The 24,021-nt window shown below is 39.5% G+C and overlaps 1 protein-coding gene across 9 annotated transcripts in view; it reads left to right on the plus strand.

The window, feature by feature from the left end:
• SOX5 (SRY-box transcription factor 5) overlaps positions 1 to 24,021 on the plus strand; it is a 291,945-nt gene that overhangs the window by 237,357 nt on the left and 30,567 nt on the right. For all 9 annotated transcript variants that reach the window (XM_075051376.1, XM_075051377.1, XM_075051378.1 and 6 more), the window contains one exon: positions 20,483 to 20,660. In XM_075051376.1, the coding sequence (XP_074907477.1) occupies positions 20,483 to 20,660 (178 nt within the window). The remainder of the gene's footprint in view (positions 1 to 20,482; positions 20,661 to 24,021) is intronic.

Consider the following 24,021-nt stretch of genomic DNA (forward strand, 5'->3'; position numbering starts at 1 on the left):
TGTTTGTCTGAGCTTCACAGCCATTTTTTAATACTTTTTTTGAATCCCCAGCTGCAACTTGGTTCTTAAAGTTAGTTCGCGGTGGTCTTTCTCACTGTCACTGAACGTCACACCTCCACAGATGAACAGTTAATGCCTTAGACAAGCTTTCAATAGATGCTGTTTGCTGAATCTCTATTTTCAGCCCACAGTTTACACTGGCGCAGCTTTGGTAATACGCTCAAGTGTTTGGAGACAAGGAGACAGCCTTACCTGAGAGTGTGTCAAGCTACTGGCAAACATCTAGGTCACTTCTGAAAAGCTGTGTTTTTTTCCCTCTTGTATAGTGTTAAAGTTAGTGTGCTGCTCTTTGCAAGGATTCTTCAAAGTCGGCCTCAGCAGCAGATGGAACAACTGTTGGCTCTAGAAATGCTGAGAAGCATCAGAGGGAGTTTGCCAAGGATCATCCTTTAAATCTAGTAAGACTTGAACACATCCCTGAAACTCCTCTAAGACCTTGGCAACTCCCATTTTGGCAAACCTTTTATCAGTGGCCCTCACCAGTGTTTGAACATTGTGCTGGGCAGACTACCCTGGCATCTTCTGTTGTCTCCCTCGCCTTTCAAGAGATGTGACCTGGAATAGTCAAATTCACTTCCTAGGTTTCTGTACTGTAACTTTTAGGAAGGCATGAAGTAGAGATGCTATTATGCTGTGCTGCACACATTCTGTCAAGTTTTGGTTAGGAAACTGAGCTGGTGTCGTACATTCTTCCAAGAAGAAATCTGTGCCAGAAAAATTGATTTAAGAAACAGAGCTAGTGGAGCCCATCCAAAAGAAAATGCGTGTGTCTTGCGGAAATGGATTTTAACACAGCTTCTTCTTGAGCAGTTTTAAAAACAGCCGGTATGCTAATCATACCATTCAAATTTACCAAGGCCTCCTCCACAACCCATTTGAAAGGCAACTATCTTTGAAGTTTGCCAAATTGTGCTGGATTTCCAAAGTCTGTCTTAAGCACATTTTGCCTTTGATCGTGTAAATGCTTGCATGCTGCTCTGTTGGGTGTTCAAGGTGGTTACACGCTCCCAAGTAAGTATGAGAGAAAAGGCACAGGTGCAGATAAGGACTAGGCAGAATAACCTACCAGTCCTTCTGGTGATTAACTTCGAGCCTCTTGCTTGTACAGGGCCATGCAGGAGGTAAAAAAAAGCAGTGTTACAGAGAATACGTTTATCTGAACAGTGACCTTTACCATGCTACCAGGATTCTCACCTGATAGCCACAGTCTTCACTGACTTCAGATGATGTGTGTTATACTCTTGAATAAGGATAGCAACATCACCCTTACTTGTAAACGGCCAGGGCCTTGTTCATTCCTGCCTTTGTTCCTTGCTTTTTATGTTGCACATATAAATATAGCATCTAGTGCCTGCGTGATGCAATATCCTAGCCCTTTCCATGTAACCTTTCAAGTACAGTAATTCTGGAGTGAATTTTCAATGTAGCTTGTAAATGTAGCTAAATGATTCCCTGTATTTAATGGAGCACAGTGCAATGTCTGTAGCATCTGCTGAAAAACAGGAGCAATTCAGTGTGAAATGTGACGGGAGAGAATTCCTGGGCACTTTTCTTTTAACCTTGTTATGACCTCAGCCCTAACCCTACTCACAGTTGTGTCTCCATCAATGGCAACAGCACACAGATTGTCCAAATCAATTTTTTTGTTCTTTTCAAATACTTCTGGCAGTGATGTTACTATTTGCTCAGCAGTAGCACCTGGGAGTTGTGACAAGGCAAGGAAATGTGTTTCAGACAAGCCAGAAACAGCACTAAGCAGTTGGATATACACAATCAGATTCTCCTCAACTGCAATATCCAGACAAATAGCAGTGTGAATCCTTAACCAAAGATGGTACTTTATTTTCACATTATCTGATCCTCTGATTAGCAAAGTAAACATTGGATTGAAATTTTTTCATGTCACCTATAGTCAGCTATAGAATCGCCTTTGAAAGACTTAGAGCTTGCCTCTCTACTGCAGCACAGATTGACCTTAAAATGGCCAGAGACTCTCCAGGGGAACTTCTTCAATTTTTGAGGAATATCTGATGATGATGCTACAGTTGCTGCCCCATGCACCAGCTGTGTCTTGTGTGCTCTTTATAGTATACGAAGGATAGAAAGGGACCAACAGTGTGCTTGCTCCATTCTCACCCAGGCAAAGTAAGCCTGGATACAAAACTACAACTGAGTCACTGTTGACTTTCTTACCAAGTACCTCTGATACCAGGGACAAAACAAAGAATAACAGTATTTGGAAATGGGCATTTTAATTCAGACACACCACAGGCTATGTTATTAGGAAAAAGAAGTAAACTATTTACTATGGGGAGCTGGCTGGGGATTCTCCTGTCCCAGTCAAAACTGATGATGGGACTTCCCACTTTCAGGAGGAAAGCTTTCTTGACTCAGGATAAAAATATGATTTAAAAAAAAAAGAAGTCTGAAGGGAAGGAGAAAGGGAAAGGCCCTAAAATGGCCTGGTAATAAGAACACTCGTCTAGATGATGTTTCTGATGCTACTTCAGGGAAATAGTTGACATGAACTTCATTTTTGGTGACTACTCTTAGGAGCTCTCTTAACTTGGGTATATTTGTCTCCCTTTCCCTCATTTCTCTCTTTTGTATCATAGTGCAGAACATGAAAAGTTATCTTGGGGACATCGTGGGGAAAACATTAAGCTCCATTATGTACCTAGCTGCATCAGCTTGCTTGCCACATCAAGCTATGACTGTTGCAGAAGTCTAGTTGATAAGTAGATGTACAGATTCCTTGTACCCTCAGAGCTGCTGGTTTTGAACACGTTAAAGGAAAGCGTTTAATTTAAGCTCTACAGATGATAGATGCATTGCTCGTTAAATGCAGAAGGATATTGGTGTTTCCTCTTCATACCACTTCTTTTTATTTAGTGATATCAAATATTTTTGGAAACATGAGCTAATTGTTCTGCACAGCACTGTGAAGTACTTCAGCTGTAAAGGGGACAGCTGTGTGGTAAAGAAGACTGATCATGGCTGCGTACAGGTGATCAAAGGGTGTGACTGCTTGTGTTAGAAGGGGCCAAATTCTTTTCCCTGCAGAGTAGAGAAGAGGAACCTGTCTGAAACTAACCCATTGCACATGTTAGGCCTCACGTACTAATGGCAATTACTGTCCTCTTTATTGGTTGAAGAGCTCGGCAGCTACTGAATGCCTATCCAATCAGCAGGAAATTAAAGCATCCTTATTTTCATTAAAGAGAGTACTGAGGTATTTTAGAGTGGAGAACAAGAATTCTCATTAAAGTGATGTAAGACACACCATCCCTGCGAGAACATTGAGGCTATGTTTACAGAAGGTTTATCCCCAAGATTTGCAAGGCTCTTTTATTTTTGAGAATTTCTGGGCTGGACACAATTCTTTATATGCCACTGATTAAAAAAAAAATCCTTGTAAATTAATCTATTACGCTTTTTGGCACCGGAATAACAGTTAGCAGTAGAATATTATAAATCAGTAAATTCAAAACATTTTTCAGTACTTGCACTTCCCAGTCCCCTTGTCAGTGCATCAAACAGGTTAGAAAGAGCCGTACGATAATTAAGGAAAAGTTTATAGTATGGATGCAGTGATGTACAGGGAGCTGTAAACTGAGACCTCATCTGCCTTATTTGTGCTATGCTACTTGGTGCTATGCTGCTTCTTTAGTGTCCCTGTCCATTCTTAATGGAGACCTTGTAGCTAATTACTTCTTTACCTGGAAGCCTTTTCACTTTGCTGCCCATGCTTTAAATTTCAAATATCAAAATTTGGAGTTGGTAGCAGAATCTCTGAAACTATTTTCCTCTTCCTTGCTCTTCTTCCTATACATGACATCCAAGCACATAAACAATGACTTTTTAAACCATTTGCTGGAGCACAATGAAGTGACGTGTATTAATAGAACTTCTTAAGATGCTTTTCTAAAATAGAGAAAGTGTTCTGAACAATAAAAACAATGTTAATAGCAGTATCGAAAAAGCAGCAGTAGTAGGGGCTTACACAGCATTCTGCCTGCCTCCCACCCCTCCCTACTTTCCTAAAAATAAATTAGATACATGGGGGGGCTCCCAGGATGTTTTTTCAGATTAACTCTCCACAGCTCTGTTCCCTGATATGTCTCTCTGGCAGGAGCCTGTCTCTCAAGCAGAGTTGCCAGCCAGTCAGCCCTTGTCAGGCTCAGTTGGCACTTTTTATAATGAAAACTCAGAATAAAACATAACAAAAAGAAAAAGGGGGGAAAAACCTCCTCTGAAATCTGTGATCACGAAATAAAAGCTAGATACACAGATTAAGCAAGATTTCTGAAAGAGAGGTCTGTCAAAATCAGACAGAGAACAACAGAAATGTAAAGCAAAGTGGTAATGACAAAGGTGCAGTGTTTGCTTCTTACTAGTTCTATACTGTTCCTTGCTGCTAGTGCCTTCCTTACCTGGTATGAATAGATAAAATACCCACTTTTTCCTGCAGAGTTGGTGGGGTGGGCAGCAGGTAGTAGTTTGCATTCTTTTTGGTTAAATGATCCACAGCATTGGCTTCATACTGAAGACCAAGGCATTACACCAGGCACTACTACTTTCAGGAGGCAGGGACTAAAGCCAGGTTCAGTTACAGAATCCCTCAGTGTTAGAAGTGCTGGGACCTGACATTTTGTTTCTGCTCTGCATCTTACTCTGTTACTTAGAAATACCTAAGCATCGACTTCTGCAGAAGCTTTTTGACAGAACTGCCCATCTAGTGTCACTTGGAACAAAGAACTTGAATGAGAAGGCAGCATTTTGCAAGAAGAGATTGGAAGAGTCCCAAACAAGAAGACAGTGTCACTAAGTCAAGGTTTTTTAATGCCACTAAGATAGCTGTGGAGCTGATGTTGCCAGTTGGCCACGCAGTCCTAAGAATAGCAGTAAAAGGGCTTTAGGAGAGCATGGAATCTGGAGCTGCATAATTAAACAGAGAAAAATTGGATTTTTCTGGTTGCAGTGTTTTTTGTTGATCCTCCTCACATTTGGGTGGGCTTGTTCTGTAGGGAGAGTTGGAAAATATTTAGGAGAGGGTCTTTCTGCTGAGGAAGGGGAACCAACCATGAGGAGAAGTATGTGAAGTTCAGCTTGGGACATAGTGTTCTTCACTGGGGGCTGCCGAGTATCACAGGACTGCAAAGGTGAAGGACCAATATTAGCGCCAAGTTAAATATAGATAACAAACCAGCCAGTTATGCTAGTATGAAATTAATTTCTAGGTTCCTTCATAATACAAAATTCCTATAAAGTAAAGGTCATCCCTTATTCCAGAGATTTATTTTTCAGACTCCAAGCTGTTAGACTCTCTAAATCAAGGAATGTGTTTATTCCAGGAGCACAGGCTTGTGCAAAATAATAGTACTGTAGCGAGGCACCTATTTCATGGATTAGGAGACAGCTTGAAATGGAGCAGAGGACTCTTATTCTACCAGATCCTTCTAGAAGGGAGCCAGGTACGTCACTTCAGGAATTAAATCTTCCCTTTTGCAGCTTCAGTTTAGGTCTTTGGGTATTTTGTGGCATGTGTTAATAATCAAAAGTAAAGTGCAAAGGCTGCATTGGCAGGGCTGTCTACTGGACAGCAACGTAGTTATGTTTTACCAAATGTAGAACTTCTTTTCAACACAGAAAGTAAATTTCTGAGGTGATTGAATCAAATTCTAATGTGATCAGTCTAGCAGCTTCCAGAAACTGCTTGCTTTGTCTGCAGAAGGGTGGTTTGCTTCCATGTTATGTGCTAGATTTGAAATTAGCTCCTCTTGACACATTCAGGCAGAATGCAATTCAAACTAAGCATCAAAGAAATATATTTTGCAGTAAGTATTCCTGTACCCACAGCTGAATGATTATCATTTAACAAGGGAGCTCTACAAATTTTTTAATCTGAAACACTTTAATCTGTAATCCCTGGTAGCTGTGGACAGCTGAAGAGAAGCAACATTTCGCAGCAGAATGGAGAAGAAATTTATTTTATTTTCAAATTCAGAGAGACAGATTCTTATAGGTTAGTATTAACTCTGGAGTTACATGAAGCACTTGCAAATTTTTCACTGAAGTTTCTCAGAACAACGCATTTGTTGTACAGAATGCAGTTTGAATTGTTTAGTGTAAAATGAACTGGTGCAAAAAAGGGTTTCAGAGAAATTACGTGGAAGTCGTCTCTTCAGAGTACACACATTTTTCAAAGCAGTATGGCTACATCTTCTGATTTTATAATGGATAGCTTCCTTAAAGTCCCAGCTCCCTTAAAGTCCCAGCTCCTGGAGTCACATGAAAATGTGAGAATCTCATTTAAACAAAAAGCTTCAGGCTGTCATGGCTGAAACTTAAAGATTGGTATAAATGTATCTCAAAGGCTTAGAAAGCAGCTAACAAAATGAATCTATGAGTTACTATTTTAATCAAGTGGGATTAATTTTCAGTCTCAAATCATAGAAGACTTCATGTTGGCAATTCTGCTAAGGCATAAATATTTCTCAGCAGAGTTAGAATTTTTACTATAGTATCTCCCAGTAAAAGCACTTCAGTAGTATCCAGAGAGAACATTCAAGAGCATCCAAAGAACATCAGAGGCAGGCAAGCTGATGCAACAAACTTCTTTGATGTAATTTGACAGGATTTAATATATGAAAACAGTTTAAAATTTTGATCTTGATCATGTGCCTTTATCCACTAATGCTGCCAGACTATTAATTCAAATGTGTACTTTTACTACTAATGAATGTGTTTAGTTTCTGTTTGTTTCATTTCAATTGCTATGTTTTTCCCTGATGCTTTTAAAGGAAAGATAAGCTAATGCCATGACTGGTATCTCTGGGAGAAAAAAATATTATTAAGAAAAAAGTCTTTGATAAAAGATTGCTCAGTATCTTGACACGTGGAGTGCATGGAGGGGAGGACCTTGTCTCTCTAATGGGAATGCTGGAGAGAAGGCTTTTCAATTTCCAATCATGATGTTACAGAAAGAATATAACTTCGAGTATTTCGTGAGTTATTAGTGTTTCTTAAACTTTTTTGAGTGGCTGTGCCAGCACCTGCTAGTAGTTTTAAAATAAGGGGCCATTTCAAAGAGCTATGTGTGTATGGAGATGGAGCACATGGGTTCGTACAGGGTTTCAGCTGACATGCCAGGCAGTGACATGTCACGTCATGAATCAGCCACATCGTGTTACGTGATTTCAAGCTAACAGAACACAACAGGAGTTACATAGTGACAAACACAACCCAACATGACATATCCATGGGAAAATTGGCAAAAAAGCTTCTTAAAGTTGAGTTTCAGGGGTACATTTATTCATCTCCAAAATGCTCCAGAGAAAACTATGAAGCAGTGTACTGGAAAAGGGAGTAATGTAGTGACAGAATTACTAAAGCAGCTTTAATTCAATGTACAATTAGGAAGAAAACATACGTATATAACAGTTCTGGAGAGTATTTTTGTTGTGTTGGGTTCTTGTGAATTTCTTTCTTTCCAAAGGTAGCTCTCTCAGGGCTGCAATCATTCCAGGCCAATGATTATTTTTATCTTTAGCCATGCTAAGAGCTCTATAGACTTCAGGTTACAGCTGTAAGTTAATATATTTTGAATTTAGCTGTTGGTTGCCTCAGTAAATCTTGAGTCCTTCTAGTCTGAACTCTGTTGTTTTTTCTGCTTTGCTTGCAGATCAGAATGACCCCCTTTTGTGCCTACTTCCAATTTTCTTCATCTTCTCTGAAATTATCTTCTTTCCCTTTTATTGGGTACTCTGATCCTAGTTTCTGATGTCCACTGCAAATAGAGTCTGCAATTAAAACTCTGGGGTGAATTCATTCATCTCTGCTTGTTATTCATCATAAATGTGTGGATAGCCTGTGCTTTCAGTGTTCTCTATACAAGGCACAGACCTCATTTGGGGTCAGGGAAATTCAACACATACATTTGGCTGAGAAATGCATATCAAGTAGCATTTCGTTCATGATATCAGAAGTTAAAATGGTGTCATATGACTCTTTGCCCACTACATTTCATGTCTGGATTTACAGTTCTTAATTGCACAGCCTTTGAAATACCAATTTCTCTACACAAAACGAGTCCTCCCAGTGAACTGCAGCTTGTAGGCAGAATGATGTGGTGGTGTAACACCCGGGAGATTCACTACTGTACCAAACAACTGATGTTTATTGGGGCTAGTGGGCGAGGAAGTCAACAGCCACATCATTTTGGCTAGCCTAGGCGAGAAAATAGCACAGATAGGCAGAGGCCTGCAGATCAGAACACAGTAGATACTTTCTCTTCTGCTTTCATTTTAAAATGAGCAAGATGCTCCAGGAGTGCCAGAAGTGGTGAAGCCTAGTTTCATTTGTGACATCTCACAATATTTGGACTCTCGCTGGAAATGTAGAATACCTCTCTCTGGGGGATCCCCTGGTGTCTGTTAAAGTGTGGGTAAGCACTGGAGGCTTCTCCTGAGGGAAGAGGCTTAGAGCGTTCCCCTCCCCTACCCCACTGTTCCTCTACACAAACGGTGGGGGACCTTTGAGGACTTCATCAAACATGATGGAGATTGGCCAGTGCGCTCAAAATGTCTATAGAGATGAAGACTGACAAACATGCATACATGCGCACAGACCTCATGTACACACTCACACACATGCACACACACAAGTTTTGAGGCTAAAAATAATCTCATGTTTGGACAGCTCTCAGGGGTTTTACCAGCATCTTGAATTTCAGATGGATGCAGTATGTCTTGCTGTTGCTTTTCCTGCACTGTTGTTCTTCACCCCCAAATGATGACAGTTCAGTGCTGGGTGGAAGGATTCCCATGATAGTATCATTTGGGACTCACTTTGTAAATTGCTCTGGGCTCAAACAGAGCAAAATAATGCTATATAAATACATGTTATTACTGGTGAAGCGATAAAATTATCTTATGCTTACCAAGTATTCTAGTGTCTTGTCTTGATCATAATTAACTGGTGACATACACGTTGAGTCAGTGCTCTAGGATTTGTGCCCAGAATAAGTCACAAAAACATAGCAGCTTTAGTATGGGAGAAAAGGATGAAGGGGGCTTTTTTCTTCTCCCTTTTTTTCTTATGGATAAGATATAAAAACTGCCCAGAGCTGGCCCTGTTCAGAAATAGCGAATCAGCCTCTTGGACTTTTTTTTAAGATGTCAACTTCCCTCTCGTATACTTCTGTGAAGACAAAGAATGTCTTAACGTCTGTATTGAAGTCATCATTAAAATAAAAGGAGATCTGTAGACATCAGCTATAAATCATCAAGAAATAGCTTGTGGGTAACCTTTGACACAATTGAACCTACTTGAAATGAGCTAGGGCTGGATTCATTGCCTTTAGTGAAGCCAGTAGGTGGACTAAAGGTCTCCTCTCTCTCTCCCTCTCTCTTTCCATCTCTTACAGTGTTAGCTTCTGGGAGGTGAATGTGTTCTGGCTGAGTGATGGAAATGCATTTGGATGTGTTCTTAAATAGACATTTGTTTTATGTCTGAAAAGAATAGGCCAATCTTAACAGTGTGATGCTGGGGCTATTTGAAAGGTATTTTTTAAGGCAGTTGTCTTCTTTCAGCTTTACAAAAACTATTTTAACCAATTGTTTAGGCTTGAGGAACAGCATGGAATATCTATTGTGTATGGATGCGTGTATGTTCTACAGAATTAACGGGAAAATGGTAGATAAAAATCTGCCTAATTTTACATAATAGATTTTTGGCATTCTTGTGATCTGACTTCAAATTCATGCTGAGTTTCTACAGTATAACAGAAATACTAGTTTGCAGTTGTTAATTTTAATTTCTAAGATGCTAGGTTTTAAAAGGAGCTGAAAGTGTTCAGCATCTCATGGGGACAAACTATGAGTCTTACTAATGAATCCAGCAATTAGTGGTTCATTGTGCCTGCTAGCAATTTGGCCCCGATACCGGTCCTGATGGTGATTTCATTTTTGCTGGTGTGAATCAGGAATAGGAGCTGAAGTCTATTCACCAAGGGAGGCTGAATACTTCTTCAACACTGTTCTGCCTGTAATCTGCATTCAGTACTGACAGCAGCAAATAAAAAAAGAAACTACAATATATTTCAATTTTTATTATTATGGTTGATTAATATGTTCATTAGGATAATTACATAATATCAATAGTACTTATTAAACTTAAAGGGTTGTAAATGGTGGTGTCCCCATGCAGTTAGATAAACATATATATGATGTATGCCCGGTTTGCATAGAAGAAACCCTTTTCATAGGTGAAAGGATGTATTTTCTCCAATTTTGTAAGTAGAGAATTGAGACAAAAGAGGTGGTCCTTTACTTTCTGTAGCCATTTGCACTTGTGCAAAACACTAAAATTTATATTTGGTAATATTTTATCGTAACTTCGCAAAGATGTCAGTGACCGTGTGCAGAAGATTAGATAATGAGTGACTCATTTAAGTTCACAGAGAAAGTTTGTTGGAAAGTCAGGAACTGAACCCGAGTCTCTTCGGCATGACCTAAGGAATCAGCAATAAAAAAAGACATGACTGTGGCACAGGAAAAGCAATGACCTTTTCCAACAGGTATACTTTAGAGTAGTTAACCCCATGTATGTGATTACAGATGGGGTATAAATATTAAACAAATTCTTCTATGAGTGCAGTACTCAGTGATGGAGCATGTGTTTGCTTTGAACATTCCCTGCAGTACGTTAAACTCCCTCCAGTTTCTGGAACTGCTGATTAGATTTCATCTTACTGCTAAAGGGAGGTGAAATGAAAAAATATCCAGCAAGACAGAGTCGTAAAATCATTTTGATTTTAGTGATCTGGAATGTTGTTAATAGCATGCAAGCATTAAAGACGGATGAGTTTTGTGTTGATAGTTTCCCCTTGAAAAGCTTTTAGTTGGAAAAACAAATTGTCAAGCAGGTCATATCTACAGTTACAAAACATATTTTGACAATTTTCTTACAGTTGTATATATCTATAAATAAAAACAGTGCATGTTATCTTTGCACTACTTACTTGTAGTGCTGCATACATTGCTGCCTCTTAGTGAAAAATCTACCTGGACTACATACAGATATCCAAAGTCAGAGAAAGCACAGGTGGTTTTTGAAAAGGAATTTCTTAGCCCACTGCCAGTTGTCCAAGCTGTTTGAAATCTCTTTTCTTTCAAGCTCTTTTGACTTGTTTCTTCTAAAGTTTTCAACAGCTGGGGTTTTTTGGTTTTGTTTTTTTTTTCCCCTGAATCTTAGAATCCGTGCAGCATCTTTGCTTCTCCTGCCTGACCACAGCAGGAGGAGGGGTCTGTTGCTAATTTGTTTTGATACGGTACACTTTGGTCTGTATTCTTTTTGAAATTAATTCCTTTTGCAGGTGTGGGGTTAGAGGTGGTGGTGTGCTCCCAGCGAAGGTGTCATCCACCACAGAGAGGAGGTGGGAGGCTTTGATCAGTGTGGCTTCTGTTTTCCTGTTGTTCATTTAAAATGTACCAGTTTGTAATGCTGTTTGGCTTTGCAGGTCCTTGTTTTATTTCCTTCCAAGTCCTTCTCCGTCCTTTCAGGTTTTGTTGTTTTCATTGCTGTTCATTCTGCTTAACATTTACTGGGGATTATTCATTGGAAGGTGGTGACCCCAAGTTCAATTAAGGCAGCAAACAAAATCCAGTCTAATGTCTATTTCCATTTTTTAAACAGCCTTGTTATGGGTGGGAGAGTGCATTATTAAGGACACGACACCACATGTTTGGACTTCTGGGTTTTATTGGGACAGAATTATATAGCAAGAATTAAAAAAAAAAAAAAAAAAAATCTAACCAAGACCCAAGCTACAAGGCATCATGCTTCAGGGCATGGGCCACTCCAGTGTCTACCCAGCACAAGTTCAGGAATACATGCCACAGATCAAACTGTCTGACAGCTATGTACTTTTTCTTGCAACTTCTTTTGAAGCAGCTGGACATTTTAGGAGCTTCAGTGCAGTATCAAAAAGAAGCCAAAACATTGGTCTGAGTAAGAGTGGCAATTGCTCTGCTCTTCCTTATGACTCAGCTGTTTACTCACTGTGTGAGATTAGGCAAATCATTTAGCCACTTTCTGCCTTATTCTTCCCATTTGTAAAATAAGGCAAAAGCTGTCAGAGTCATCATGATTTTTAATTAATTAATATTCCTGTGGTACACTGGAGAAGTGATTTTTTTTCCCTCTTGCACTTTACTACTTGCCATGTATTTCAGCGGGGGCAGTTTGGAAGAAGCATTCTTTCTAGGAAGAATCCTTCCCCTCCTGTCCTCCAAAATTTTGTGATCCTCTCTAATGATTTTTATGTCATGTAAAGTGATTTGCATGGTTAAAAGCATGAAAAATGAGTTGTTGTCTTCTCCTGAAGTTCTGCAGTATCTGCGTCAATCCCTACTGACCTGTGCCTAAGTCACTCTTCCTGCTTAGCAGCTGGCTTGAGCCTTCTTAGAGAAGCGCTTTGTTAATAGCATTATAGCAAATAAATAGGTACAGCAGTGATGTGAGAAATACAGCTGAACAATAATTATTAGAAGCAAAAAGCTAACAACAGGACCCAAGTTTGGCATGAAGTATGGACTAGCAGAATCCCAAGCGGCTAGTGTCTCTGCACTGGCTCATGATTTATCTTTACTCAACGTGGACCCTTCTCATTTCAGGCCAAACCTGGCAGGATTTGCTCAGAACAAGCTTCACTGAAGTTTTTCTTGTAAATGAGGCTACTGAGTTAAATTTTCGCTCACTCAGAGATGCAGAATGAGAAGGAGCTTTTTCATTATGAGGTGCAAGCAAATGCTAAAAGCTCTTTGCTCCTGCGATTTTGTTCCATGCTGTACTGAAAATCCACACACTGGGTCCTAAGCAGTGTGTGGAGCAACTCTCACTTCTGCTTGTTTCAATCTAACAGCAGAGCAAATGCCCAAACAGCAGAATAATGGCAATAGGAGTAAGTCAGTTACTTTGGTATGGATGAAAATGAATGTTTGAAGTTTGGATCTGCGTTGGGATAAGCATCCATAAGTCGTCAGGTTTCCCTAGAGGTTGTGTGACTGAAAACTCATGATCAAGCAAAAATAGCCTAGAAATCTCATACCAGCCGCTTTCCTCAAACACGTTGTGCTGTTTGTCTGTGGAGATTACCAGGAGACATCACAAGGATGGTGGGCGTTTTGGCAGTCCAAAGCCAGCCAGAAGCTGCAAGTATGGTTTGGAGGATGCTCCTCTGAGGATCTGAGAAACTAAATGAATGAATTTGGGGTGAACACATACCAGTCTGCTCATTTTGCTAAGCTGCATGCCCTGGTGTATTCTGTTGGCCAAACAGCCTGCCTTGTGCTCCAGGAGACCCCAAAGGGCTAGGTCCCAGTGCAGCACTTGTCTTTCCTGAAGACTTTTAAAGAGTTGCTCTTAGGGTTCTGTGTGCAGAGGGCTGACCAGTTGCTACACAAAATTAAGGCCTTTGCCCCAGGTCATCGTTGGATGTAGACTTTGAAGAGGAGTTATGTAGCTCTCTCCACAGACGCTGCTTTTAGGCTGCCCTGCAGCTGAAACAGCCCACACTCTTCCATGTCCAAGCTAGCTGGAGGACTGAAATGATCCTAGACTTGTTTGGCATTTGGTCCTGTTACTTCAGCGTCTGTATTCTGTGGCTCATAGAACAGAGCGATACTACAGAGTAAGCGCTGTGCATCGGATAAAAAGGTTGTGGGGAGGAGGGGAAGGCATCCAGCTCCTAGGGCCTTCCATGTTTATAGGCAGGTCATTTTGCGTGCTCCTCTTTTGTTCTGCCTATATCTGTCTGTGAATCCTGTGTGCAACTTCAGGGAACAACAGTAATACAAAGGGAAAACCACCCAGCAGCTCTCTTATTTTACTGTGACAACATGTGGACTAGACAAAATCAAAGCTTGGGGTTTCCAGGGCAGCAAATTAGTCTTTGTAACTGCAGACTTCTTTCCTGGCAGCTAGGCTTCCTGTGAAGAAAAATGAAAGGGGAAGATGTTAGGGATCTTTCTGAGAGGACAAAGTCCCCAGAGAATATCCTCACCGAGAGCCCCTAGTGTTGTAAAAAAGGACCAGGGAAAAATCCTGTCTGTCCCTGGTACTATAGAACAGATTAAGTTGGTGTGTTCCTGCACCACTTTTCCCCATGAACGGGAATGGAGACTGTGCAAGAATACTCTCAGTGTATAAATCAGCATTTGGGAGTAATTTATTCCTTGAGTAGTCCCGTAAAGGAAGCCGATGAGAGAACAAAAAGAATATTTGTCACAAATATAAGGCAGCTCAGTTCCCCCCTTTCTTTTGAGTCCCATGAATAGGAGTATTTGGGCAGTATCAGTAAAGTCTGGAAGTCCTAACTTTGGTTGGGTAACATGTGCTGAGTCCAGAAAGTGTCTACCTTCTGACAGGAACACATTCAGGGAAAAATACTCAGCATAGCAACACCATTAAAAAAAATCTGCTCTGGGTATAGATAGAAATCCAGGCTGAGATGTTTCTGCAGCTATCACAGAAGGAAAAGTCTGTGCACTTTGCAGGATCAGAAGGAAAGAAGGCAGTTCTTCCTAGTATTTGCCCCCCGTCTTGTCTTTGGTGCCTCTTCTTTTCCTTTCTAGCTAGAGTCTAGTTCTACCTTCTGCTTTTGGTGCTAAAACTCATGGGCAAGAGTTGGATAAACTGACTTCTCTGAACCTGAAGAATAATTCTGTTGTGTTTATTATGATATCATAACCAAGATGCCTGTTTTTATGTCTCCATCTCTTTTTCTATGTAGTTAGAGAAATTTCCACCTTTGCAGGAAGGGACACATTATTCTTAATCAAAACTTGAGAATGTGGCAGGAGGAGGTACAGCTGCAGATGAGCATTATCTAATTCACCCATCCTGTCATGTGAACATCCCTGCTTAATTTAATACAATTATTTCATCAGTGAGGATAATATCAGCAGCATGATTCATTTATACAACATGTTTCACAACTGCCTTTACCTCTTGGCTTCTTATTATCACTACTGATAATTTCACCATGAGTGGCTTCAGAGGAAGGGGAGGGGATGTGAAGGAAGCTGCCAGTGTCTTTGTGCGAGTGCGTGGACAACTGTAGTCTTCAGGGACAGTCATGCCGAAAGATTTTCGTTGCATATGTGCTGTTGCACCTTGGTTTCTGATACACTTTGGTTAGACGTTTCTGGATGAGCACAAGACTGAATGGATAAGCCACTGACTGGCTGCATTGTTCAGTGGGCAACAATAGCCCACTGTCTTCTGCCCCAGACGTGCCAGTAAGTGCTCCGTATTTTGCATTTCTGTTGAAATGACGATCTCCACAAAACAGAACCAGGGTGGGGGAATGAGGCTTTGTTTCTAGTGAGGTGGCTGAGGCATTCTTTTAGAAACCCCCTCTCTGGCTTCTTATTTCTAACTGATTTGGCTGTAATTTGTACTGTCAAGGTCATTTAAATAGGCAGCAAGATGTGGCGAATGTGTTCCCAGAGGTCATGAAAAGCCTCTTTAGTAGAGCATGCTAGGCTGTGCTTATGCCAGGTCATTTAAGCACATTTGTATTGCCAGTCAGATGATACCCAGAGTAGTTCATGATTTTGTAATAAACCGTGCAACCTGGACCTTCAGTGTGTGCCACAGTGGGATACAGCACTTGGATTTAAATGACAGTACAATAATTCAGTAACTGTATTTTAATAGTATACTAATCTTTAAAATATGTGAAAAGAAGTGAGATTATGAAATCCAAATGAATTGTCTGGGTTCTTCCCCACAACTGCCCTTTTTTTCTTTCTCTGTGACTGGTTCATTCATCTGAGCTCTCAGTCTTTTATTCAGCTCTTGGTGTTGAAATAGTGCCATTTTTAATAAACGGTTTAGAGAGATTCTCAAAATCAGATTTTATTCCCTTCTTTTTCTGTATCCGTTCTCCATAAAGATAAATTAACCTTTTATCATAGGAGGAAGTAAATAGAGACAGCATGATTGAAAGATTAGAAAAGACACCATTTCAGCCAACTATTTGCAACATAGGTGACTGCAAGTCAGAATTCCTGGGTCTGTCTGAAACTCTGCCGCTACATTACTGTATGACTGTGACCAAATCCTTTCCTTTTTTCTCTCTTTCTTTTTTTCCTCCCATATTAATAAGCACTTTGTGTTTACTAGCATTTTACCTTTTCAAAGGACCATACAAACCTTATAAAAGCAGTGTGATGTACACTCAACTTAGCAGCACTTATATTTAGAGATTTCCAGTGTCTGATGCTTAAATATAAAAGCTCAGAGTTACACAAATCCAGCTTGAGTAAAGCTAAAAAGTACAGCTCTTGAATATTTTATTTACCCCCAAATTCTGGTGTAGGTGAAGGGTTTTTCTTTCTTCCCTCATATGTCTAGAGATCAGCTGGGAAAAAAATGTAGAGCAAATCAAGAATTTAACGTTCCCCGAGCTCCAAAGTTTTGGTTAATGACAGTCTTCCAATCCTGGGAAGGAAACCACCAGCTCTTCCTAAAATGGCGACTATTCTGACACTGCTGTGATACAGGGGATGGGAATCTCTTTACTAGTGCTTTGCTTTTGCTGCGGGTACTTCATTTTATTAGCCCTCCGTCGTGTGTTTTCGCTTATGCTTTATTCTCTACATTTATTCTTTTTGTGTGTGTTTTGTTTTGTGAGACAAATGCACTACTTTAAAGGAAACATTTCATAACCTTTAATCATGATCATATTTTACTTTTCATCACATCTATGTTTATATTATTACAAGCCTTTTGGGTCTTAACGTCCTCTGGTCTAAGCATTAATCATTTTGGCTGATTTATAAAGAAATGTTTGACTTTGTTTAACTTTTTAAAAATTCTGGCTTGAAAAAAAAACCTTTATCAATGGCATCTTAGAGTAACTGCATGTCAAAAAAAGGCAAGGACCAATCAATACTGAGCTTTCTCTAATAAAAACTAAGTGCAGGGAGTAGCTCTAGATTCTGTGATCCCACTGTACAAAATTGAATCTCCTGGCTCTTGAAAGTTTCCATCTACCTGGAGTGAACATGCTACATCTGGGTTTTTTTCTTTTTATTACTCTTATTTGCCCTAGCTGTCATGCTGCGCTTACACACAGCCTTGATATAACTGAGAGTGAAGCCTGCTAATCTATAATGTGGCAGAATGTTAGCTGGGAGATTTTATAGTTAAAAGTAAAGGTAGGCCAACACCTAATTCTTGTCATGGTTACGCAGCCGCAAATCAATAATGAAGACTGTACCATTCTTGATTTAAACTGGAAGAGCAGAGAATTTTGAATTTATGTCCACAGATGGGAAAAAGAGTAAAATGGCTCACTGAGTATAGGAGTGAAGATCCTAACAGTCATCTTCACACTTAACACAATTGTATATTATTACCTGTTTCCCAGATATTTAGACTCCCATGGAATAAATCAGTGTAGTTCCACTGTGGTGAAGGAAATTACTTAAATTATTATCAACTCATGATCCTACATAGGATTTCTAAACTCTCTGACTGAATTTTTAATGTATTTGACTTCCAGCGAGGATTTGAGAATGCTCTTTGAAATAACAGAAGTAAAAATGTTATGAAGACCAGACAGTGAAGTAATATGATTTTGTAAATACACATAATAGCTGAAAATTGTTTACTTATCCTCCTTTATGAGAACCAAGCTTCTGTGACCTCCGATTAATTTACCATTAGCCTGAATACACAATGAAAGTGAATGAAGGGGCAATTTGGAATGACATTTATCAGCTCTGGAACTGTCGACTTCTATTATTTCCACAAGGCCTTATACTTCTTGGCTCCAGAGAAGGCTGTGCTGACTTGAATGAAGAAGAGCATTCTTACTACCAAGAATAGTTACAGCACAGACAGCTTCATTGCTGGATGCCTATGATGGAAAAAACCACCTCCCCCATTTCTAACTTGCATTAAATGAGACCAAAACCACTGTCCTATAGTGGACATGCACAAGACCTTGCCTTCACACCAGGCTAAAAAAAAGGAACAGAAGAGCTGAGGAAAGGGAGAAGGAGTGAAGGAAGGGAAGGAAAGAAACTTTATAGGGACAGGATAGCCAAGGGATTGAGTCAAAAGGATGAGACTGAAAAGAGTCGTTCAACACGAGGATGCAGGTTGGAATCCAAGCTGACTTTGCAGCGAGGGAGAGCCATTCACATCAAGGACTGGTTGCTGCTCCGTGTAAACCAAAGTGCTGCTCTCGGTCAGATTTCCAGTGGCCAGAGAGCACACTGAAGCTTTTACTGCCATATCTGAAACTAATCGGCCCCTTTTGTTGAGACTTAGAACAGAGGTCAAGAATTGAATCTACATGGAAACTAACCCCCCTTGGATTGAACCGAAACAAGGCTGTGGGCAGGTTGGCTTTGCTTCTGATACTGTCTTCCAAATAGGTGACTTTGCTCTTCAGGGATCCTTGTCTGGCACAGGGTCGCTGTGGTTGGTTGGTTCGTTGGCTAGTTTGTATTTACACTTTTATGCAACTATCTCAGTACTGATTTTACAACATTATAGTTGCACTGTTGTGGGATTACTTTTTATTTTAAATTGAAATCAGTGGAACAGCAGAGCAAGTCTCCTTCCATTTGGCTACTAAGTTAATCTATTGTATTCTAATACAGATGGATTTGTATTTCTGTAAAGTACTGGATACCTTCTTAAAATGTCAAATGCTGGTTGAACTGGGTGACATTTTTAACCCCGAGGCTTAAGTCTCCTAGAAGATCAACAAAACTCTGCCTTCTAGGTGCCTAAGTCGCTTCTGAGAATACAGAATATAGGCTCCTAAGGCAATTTTGTGCATTGATTTTTTTCCCCATTATTTTGTGCACAACTTACACCTAGGACAGCTTAAATACCACTTAAGGATGACAGCTTTGTTCATGATGTCCCTGATATGTTTATCTGCTAAGCTTTAATTTATTTTTAACTATGGCTATTACGAAAGTGTAGAAATAATCAAATATAACAAAAGTGCTTTGCTCAGAGCTTGCTTCTTTAAGGTAATGGAAAAGTTCTACGACAGTGCTTTGTAGAATTGTCCTGTGTTTGGAGACATACATCTACATCATACTTCCACAAGTGACAGGCAACTATAAAATTCCTTCTTTACTGCAGCACACCACCCTCTGTGGAGAAGAATCAGTATTATATGATAGTAGTTAAAGATACCTTAGTGGTAACAGTAAAACACTCAAACATTATGAGTCTAATTCCACTCAGCTTTGCATTGCTGTAAGTCAGGAATAATTCTATAAAACTGAATGTACTTACAACTTAGGGAGATCAGAACCAGCTTCTTCAGTGCCTAGAGCCAAAACCCAGTTGCGTGATGTAACGCTTCCTGTAGCTAAAGGATGGCTGTCCTAAGTCACAGTGTCAGAGGAGAGCTAAGTTAATATGGGATGGTTGGATCTAATACCATATCCATTAGTTGTGGTTATTTAAAAGTCAGTTAAAATCACTTCTAAAATATCTGACTTGTTGAAAAGCTTTTTCTCCTGTCCCTGGGGTTTTTTTTCCCTTATTGTATTTTATTTTGGTCAAAAAAAAAAATACATGACTTAGAATTTTAATGTGTTTTATAGCACTGTCTGTTACTCTGTGTAATCAAGCCAGGTTTAGGAATAATTCCAGTTACCCTGCAAAAAATGTCACCCAATTTTTCTATTTTTGCATAATAATAATTACTGAAATGTTGGAAGTTCAGTTCTGCAGAAGATGAAGAACTCTAGGGGCTTACGCAGAATTACCCAGGTTATTGTTTCAAATTTTGTGGGAGGAAAGGCCTCTCTTGTTGTAGTGGAAGAGAAGTACTTATTTCCTATGATATTTTTGTGCTTGGAATTCTAAGCCTGGGAATTTCAGAGAAAAGCACACAAGAAAAAAGAAGAAAAACAAAAGATCAACAAAAAAAACCAACTGAAAACCCACTCACTCAAACACGTTTGCCTAATTTGGGTGGTGGGTTGAATTTTAAGTGAAAATGCTCTTCAGTTCTTATTTAATTCATCTATATAAAGTTTAAAATAACAAAAAAACGTAACTGTGAAATTGCTCTTCATTTTTATCATAAAAGCATATATCTTGTTGATGTGAGTAATTTCTTCAGAGACAATTCTTACATACAAAGTTCAAATGGAGGATGTTCTCTGATCATGTCATGCTAATTTTCCAGTTTATCAGTCATTTGAGTTCCAAACTGGAATGACAAGATGATATCACATTTGATCTTAATATATATCGTACAGCCTTTCCGGTTTAGAAGTTCATATGAGCTGAAGACAACTGTCTTTGCTTGGAGGGTGTTGTGCCAACAGCAGTTTTTTAATAACATTCTTTTCTCTTCTGCTCATCATAGGATGAAGTGGCCCAGCCTCTGAACCTTTCAGCCAAACCCAAGACATCTGATGGCAAGTCTCCCACATCACCCACCTCTCCTCATATGCCAACTCTGAGAATAAATAGTGGGGCCAGTTCACTAAAGTCCTCTGTGCCAGCAACTTTAGCTAGTCCTTCGGCCAGAGCTAACACAATAGGTAAGCTCAGTTTCATTTGTCCCTCCTCATAACGATTAATAGGTGTTAATGGAAAGTGGCATTTATCAGCCAGTGCCAGACAGTGGTCTATGAACTGTCGCAGGTTGACCATAATACTACATTTGTTGATGTCAGTGAAGAAACTCCCACAGACTTATCATTCATGAAGAGCATCTTAACTTTTACAGACTCAGAAAACAAGGACCTGTATTACTTCAGATACTGCTTTATCAATAAAAGTTAATAAATGCTGTTTATTTAATGGCATACATTGAAGACAGCAACCTGTCTAATGGCGGGCATTAAAGACCCACGATATTGTACTGTCATTTAAAAGTGATGGATAAACTTCAAAAAAAATTCCCTTTAAGTGAAAAGTCTACATATGCAAATACATCTTTGCAAAATTACAGGTTGAGTCCTTAGTCTGCTAAAAAGCTGCATGAAGCATTATTTTGCCTTGGTCTAATAAGCAAAACAATCACCAGATTCATTCAAAAAACCAAGTTTGATGTTGTATCTTGCAAAAAGACTTGACTGGCTGTTTTTAACATTGTTCCAGAAAACTGTTAATTCTTTCTCCTGCCAAAATGACCCCTTTGCCTAAAGACCATCTAAATAATAACAGTCTTAGTGGTGATTTTACAAGTCTGGTGTGTTAAAGGGACTGTTCTTTGTGCGTATAAGTAAAATGTGTACACACCCCATTCTTCATCCTTGTAACTGAAACATTTTACTCCATGAAGTGATTGAATATAACCTGAATTAAGATTTCAGCATGTAAATAAACTCTGTTTAGGGAATTAAGTGAGGTGGATAGTTGTACCTTTGCTACTGTGTGTCTAATTGCTCCTGAAGCATCTCCTGCTGGCCGCTTTCAGGGATGGTACAGAAAACAAAAGCCATAGGTCAAACCTATCAGAAGCTGTTTCTGTGATATCTCAGTGCTATGTAGTAAAATCTTTTTGTGTCTCTATGGGTCTTTCCCAAACTCATTGTAGTCCATATTCCACCTACACAGACACCAGAAAGACCCATAGTTATGTCCAAAGATCAAAACAGATCCTGCTTCCACTGTATTACCCTCCCACTGTGCATACATGATAATTGCTACTGTTAATGAGAGTTACATATATCAGACAGGGAGTATGCTTCTATGGCTTTTAGAAAAGGAAATAACTTTATTTAGTATTATGTTACAATTATATAAATATTTTGTAAATATCACATTGTTAATTGTCAATATATGTAGTATTATTATTAACCCTATACTCTTTAACTGTGGTAGGTAATAATGTATTTCATCTTTAATTTGTTTGGCCCTACTGCTCTCCATGTACAGTGAGTGCATTGAGTTTCAATTTTTTCACATTAAATTTTTTGTCCTTAGTAGAGTAAGCACCACATTTAGATGTGGAGTTAAGCATCTGACCTGCATCACAGTGGCAGGATATCTCGTGTTCTCTCCTCTGCAATCTTCTTTCCCTACATACCTGATATTTTTCGTAGGTGTGAGACCCCTGCAATTTACTTCTTTTAACAAAATGCAGATTTTGAAATGCTGTACCTGTAATGAGTGATAATGTAATTGGATAAAAGCTGTGAGGATGAATGGAGCTTTAAAGGTCACTCTTGTAAGAAGAATTAATGTGTTATACCATTAATAAACCATGGAAAACTGTGGAGCAAAAGATAACATACTTAAGTTATTGTTAATGACATAGAGTTCACTGCTGTATATCTCTCGGCTACAAATATAGAAAGTGACTTTTTGAGGTTGCTGAACAGTATCGCTGTGCATACTGTATATATAAGATAAGCAGTCTTTAACTGGTGCAGGAGCTGGATGGACATAGCCTACTTCTAACAAAGGTTTATCCTTTAATGGAGGACTAGAAGAATGAAAGGCTTGTGAACAGCCTGCGGAGTCTTTTCCTGCTAACTGCTAGGTCAAATCCAACCAAAGTTAGAGCAAGTAAAACTCATTACCATGTTGAAACCATTTGGTGATCTTAAAAAAGTGAGCATGAAATTTCAAGTCACCCACCAGTAGGAGCTACGCCACAAAAAATTTTTTTAGCATTTTTAGCAAAGGTACTAAGGTCCCTAAAAATGGTAGAGAAACTGGATCACTTTTTTAGCTCGAGAGATGAATCCCTGTACAGAAAGTCACTGGGAAATGTGTAGTCATTTGCCAAACAGTTACTTCCACTATCTGAATGATTTGAGCTGTCAACACAAGGCACAAGTTGTCTGTCCTAGCTATGCACAGCCCACCTTGCTGGGATGCAGCTGAGCTGTCACTTTTCACTGCCACTAACTTCAAATTAAAACCGTTCTGAAAGCAGTTCTTCAGACTGCTTGGCTCCCCTGGCATGGAGAAATGCTCAGGTATTGTTCAGTTGTCTCTGGAGGATGTAAACTTACAGCGTCCTATGATTAACAGTATAGCTGTATTCGGGCATACAGATATGTAGTCCTTTTCTAGAGCTATCCTTACAGCGTATAAATTATGCTACAGACTGAGCAGTCACAAATGTCATGGCTTCATGTATGACTTTAAATCCAAGCATTTCTTTTTGGGAACAGGCATATGTCCGTGTACTAAAAACAGAAACAACTTCTCTCTGCCCTTTGCCATTATCTGCGACATCTCTATGCTAGTTTGGCAATCCTTGTAACTAAGTGCATTTTATGTGATGCAGTTCCCCTCTCTGTCAATAATTCACCACCTACCCTAAACAACAATAATTTACATTCAACTCGCTTCTATATTAATCATTTCCCTGCACACCAGCATCTTGGCAGCTACTGAAAAACATAAGGAGTGCTTGCTTTTATTCACTGTCATGTGCCAAACTGTCTCAAAGATAGCAGTATCCAGGAAAAGCCAAATAGTCTGGAGAAGGGCATGAATTCCAGTTCCTAGGCACATTCGGCTGTATTACAGATTGAAAGTATTATACCTAGCCTAATCAAGAGCACAACCAGCAGTAATACCACCGTTTGTTTGTTTGTTTGTTTGCTTCCTTTTTAATTTATTCTGACTACATGCAAGCTTGATCAGTAACAGATGCAAAGTGGGGAAGAAACTAAGCAAGTTGATAAAATGGAGATTAAAACAAAAATCAGCTGGTAGCACTGTGCTGGTGCAGGTTATACCCTTCCTTATGCTGGGAAGGCTGGAATTACTGGAATTCCATTGGCTGGGAATTACTGAACTGGGTCATTTGATAAAAGCAATGTGGATCAAGTTATTTCATACAAAACTCTCAGGGTTCCTGGGTGTTTAGCCAAAAGCTAACTCTTAGTACAATTAACAACAGTCAAACCACACAGAAACTTTTCTTTCTAGTTTTTG

The sequence above is a fragment of the Buteo buteo genome, chromosome 19, assembly GCF_964188355.1.
Source record: "Buteo buteo chromosome 19, bButBut1.hap1.1, whole genome shotgun sequence".
In the NCBI taxonomy this organism is placed as follows: domain Eukaryota; kingdom Metazoa; phylum Chordata; class Aves; order Accipitriformes; family Accipitridae; genus Buteo; species Buteo buteo.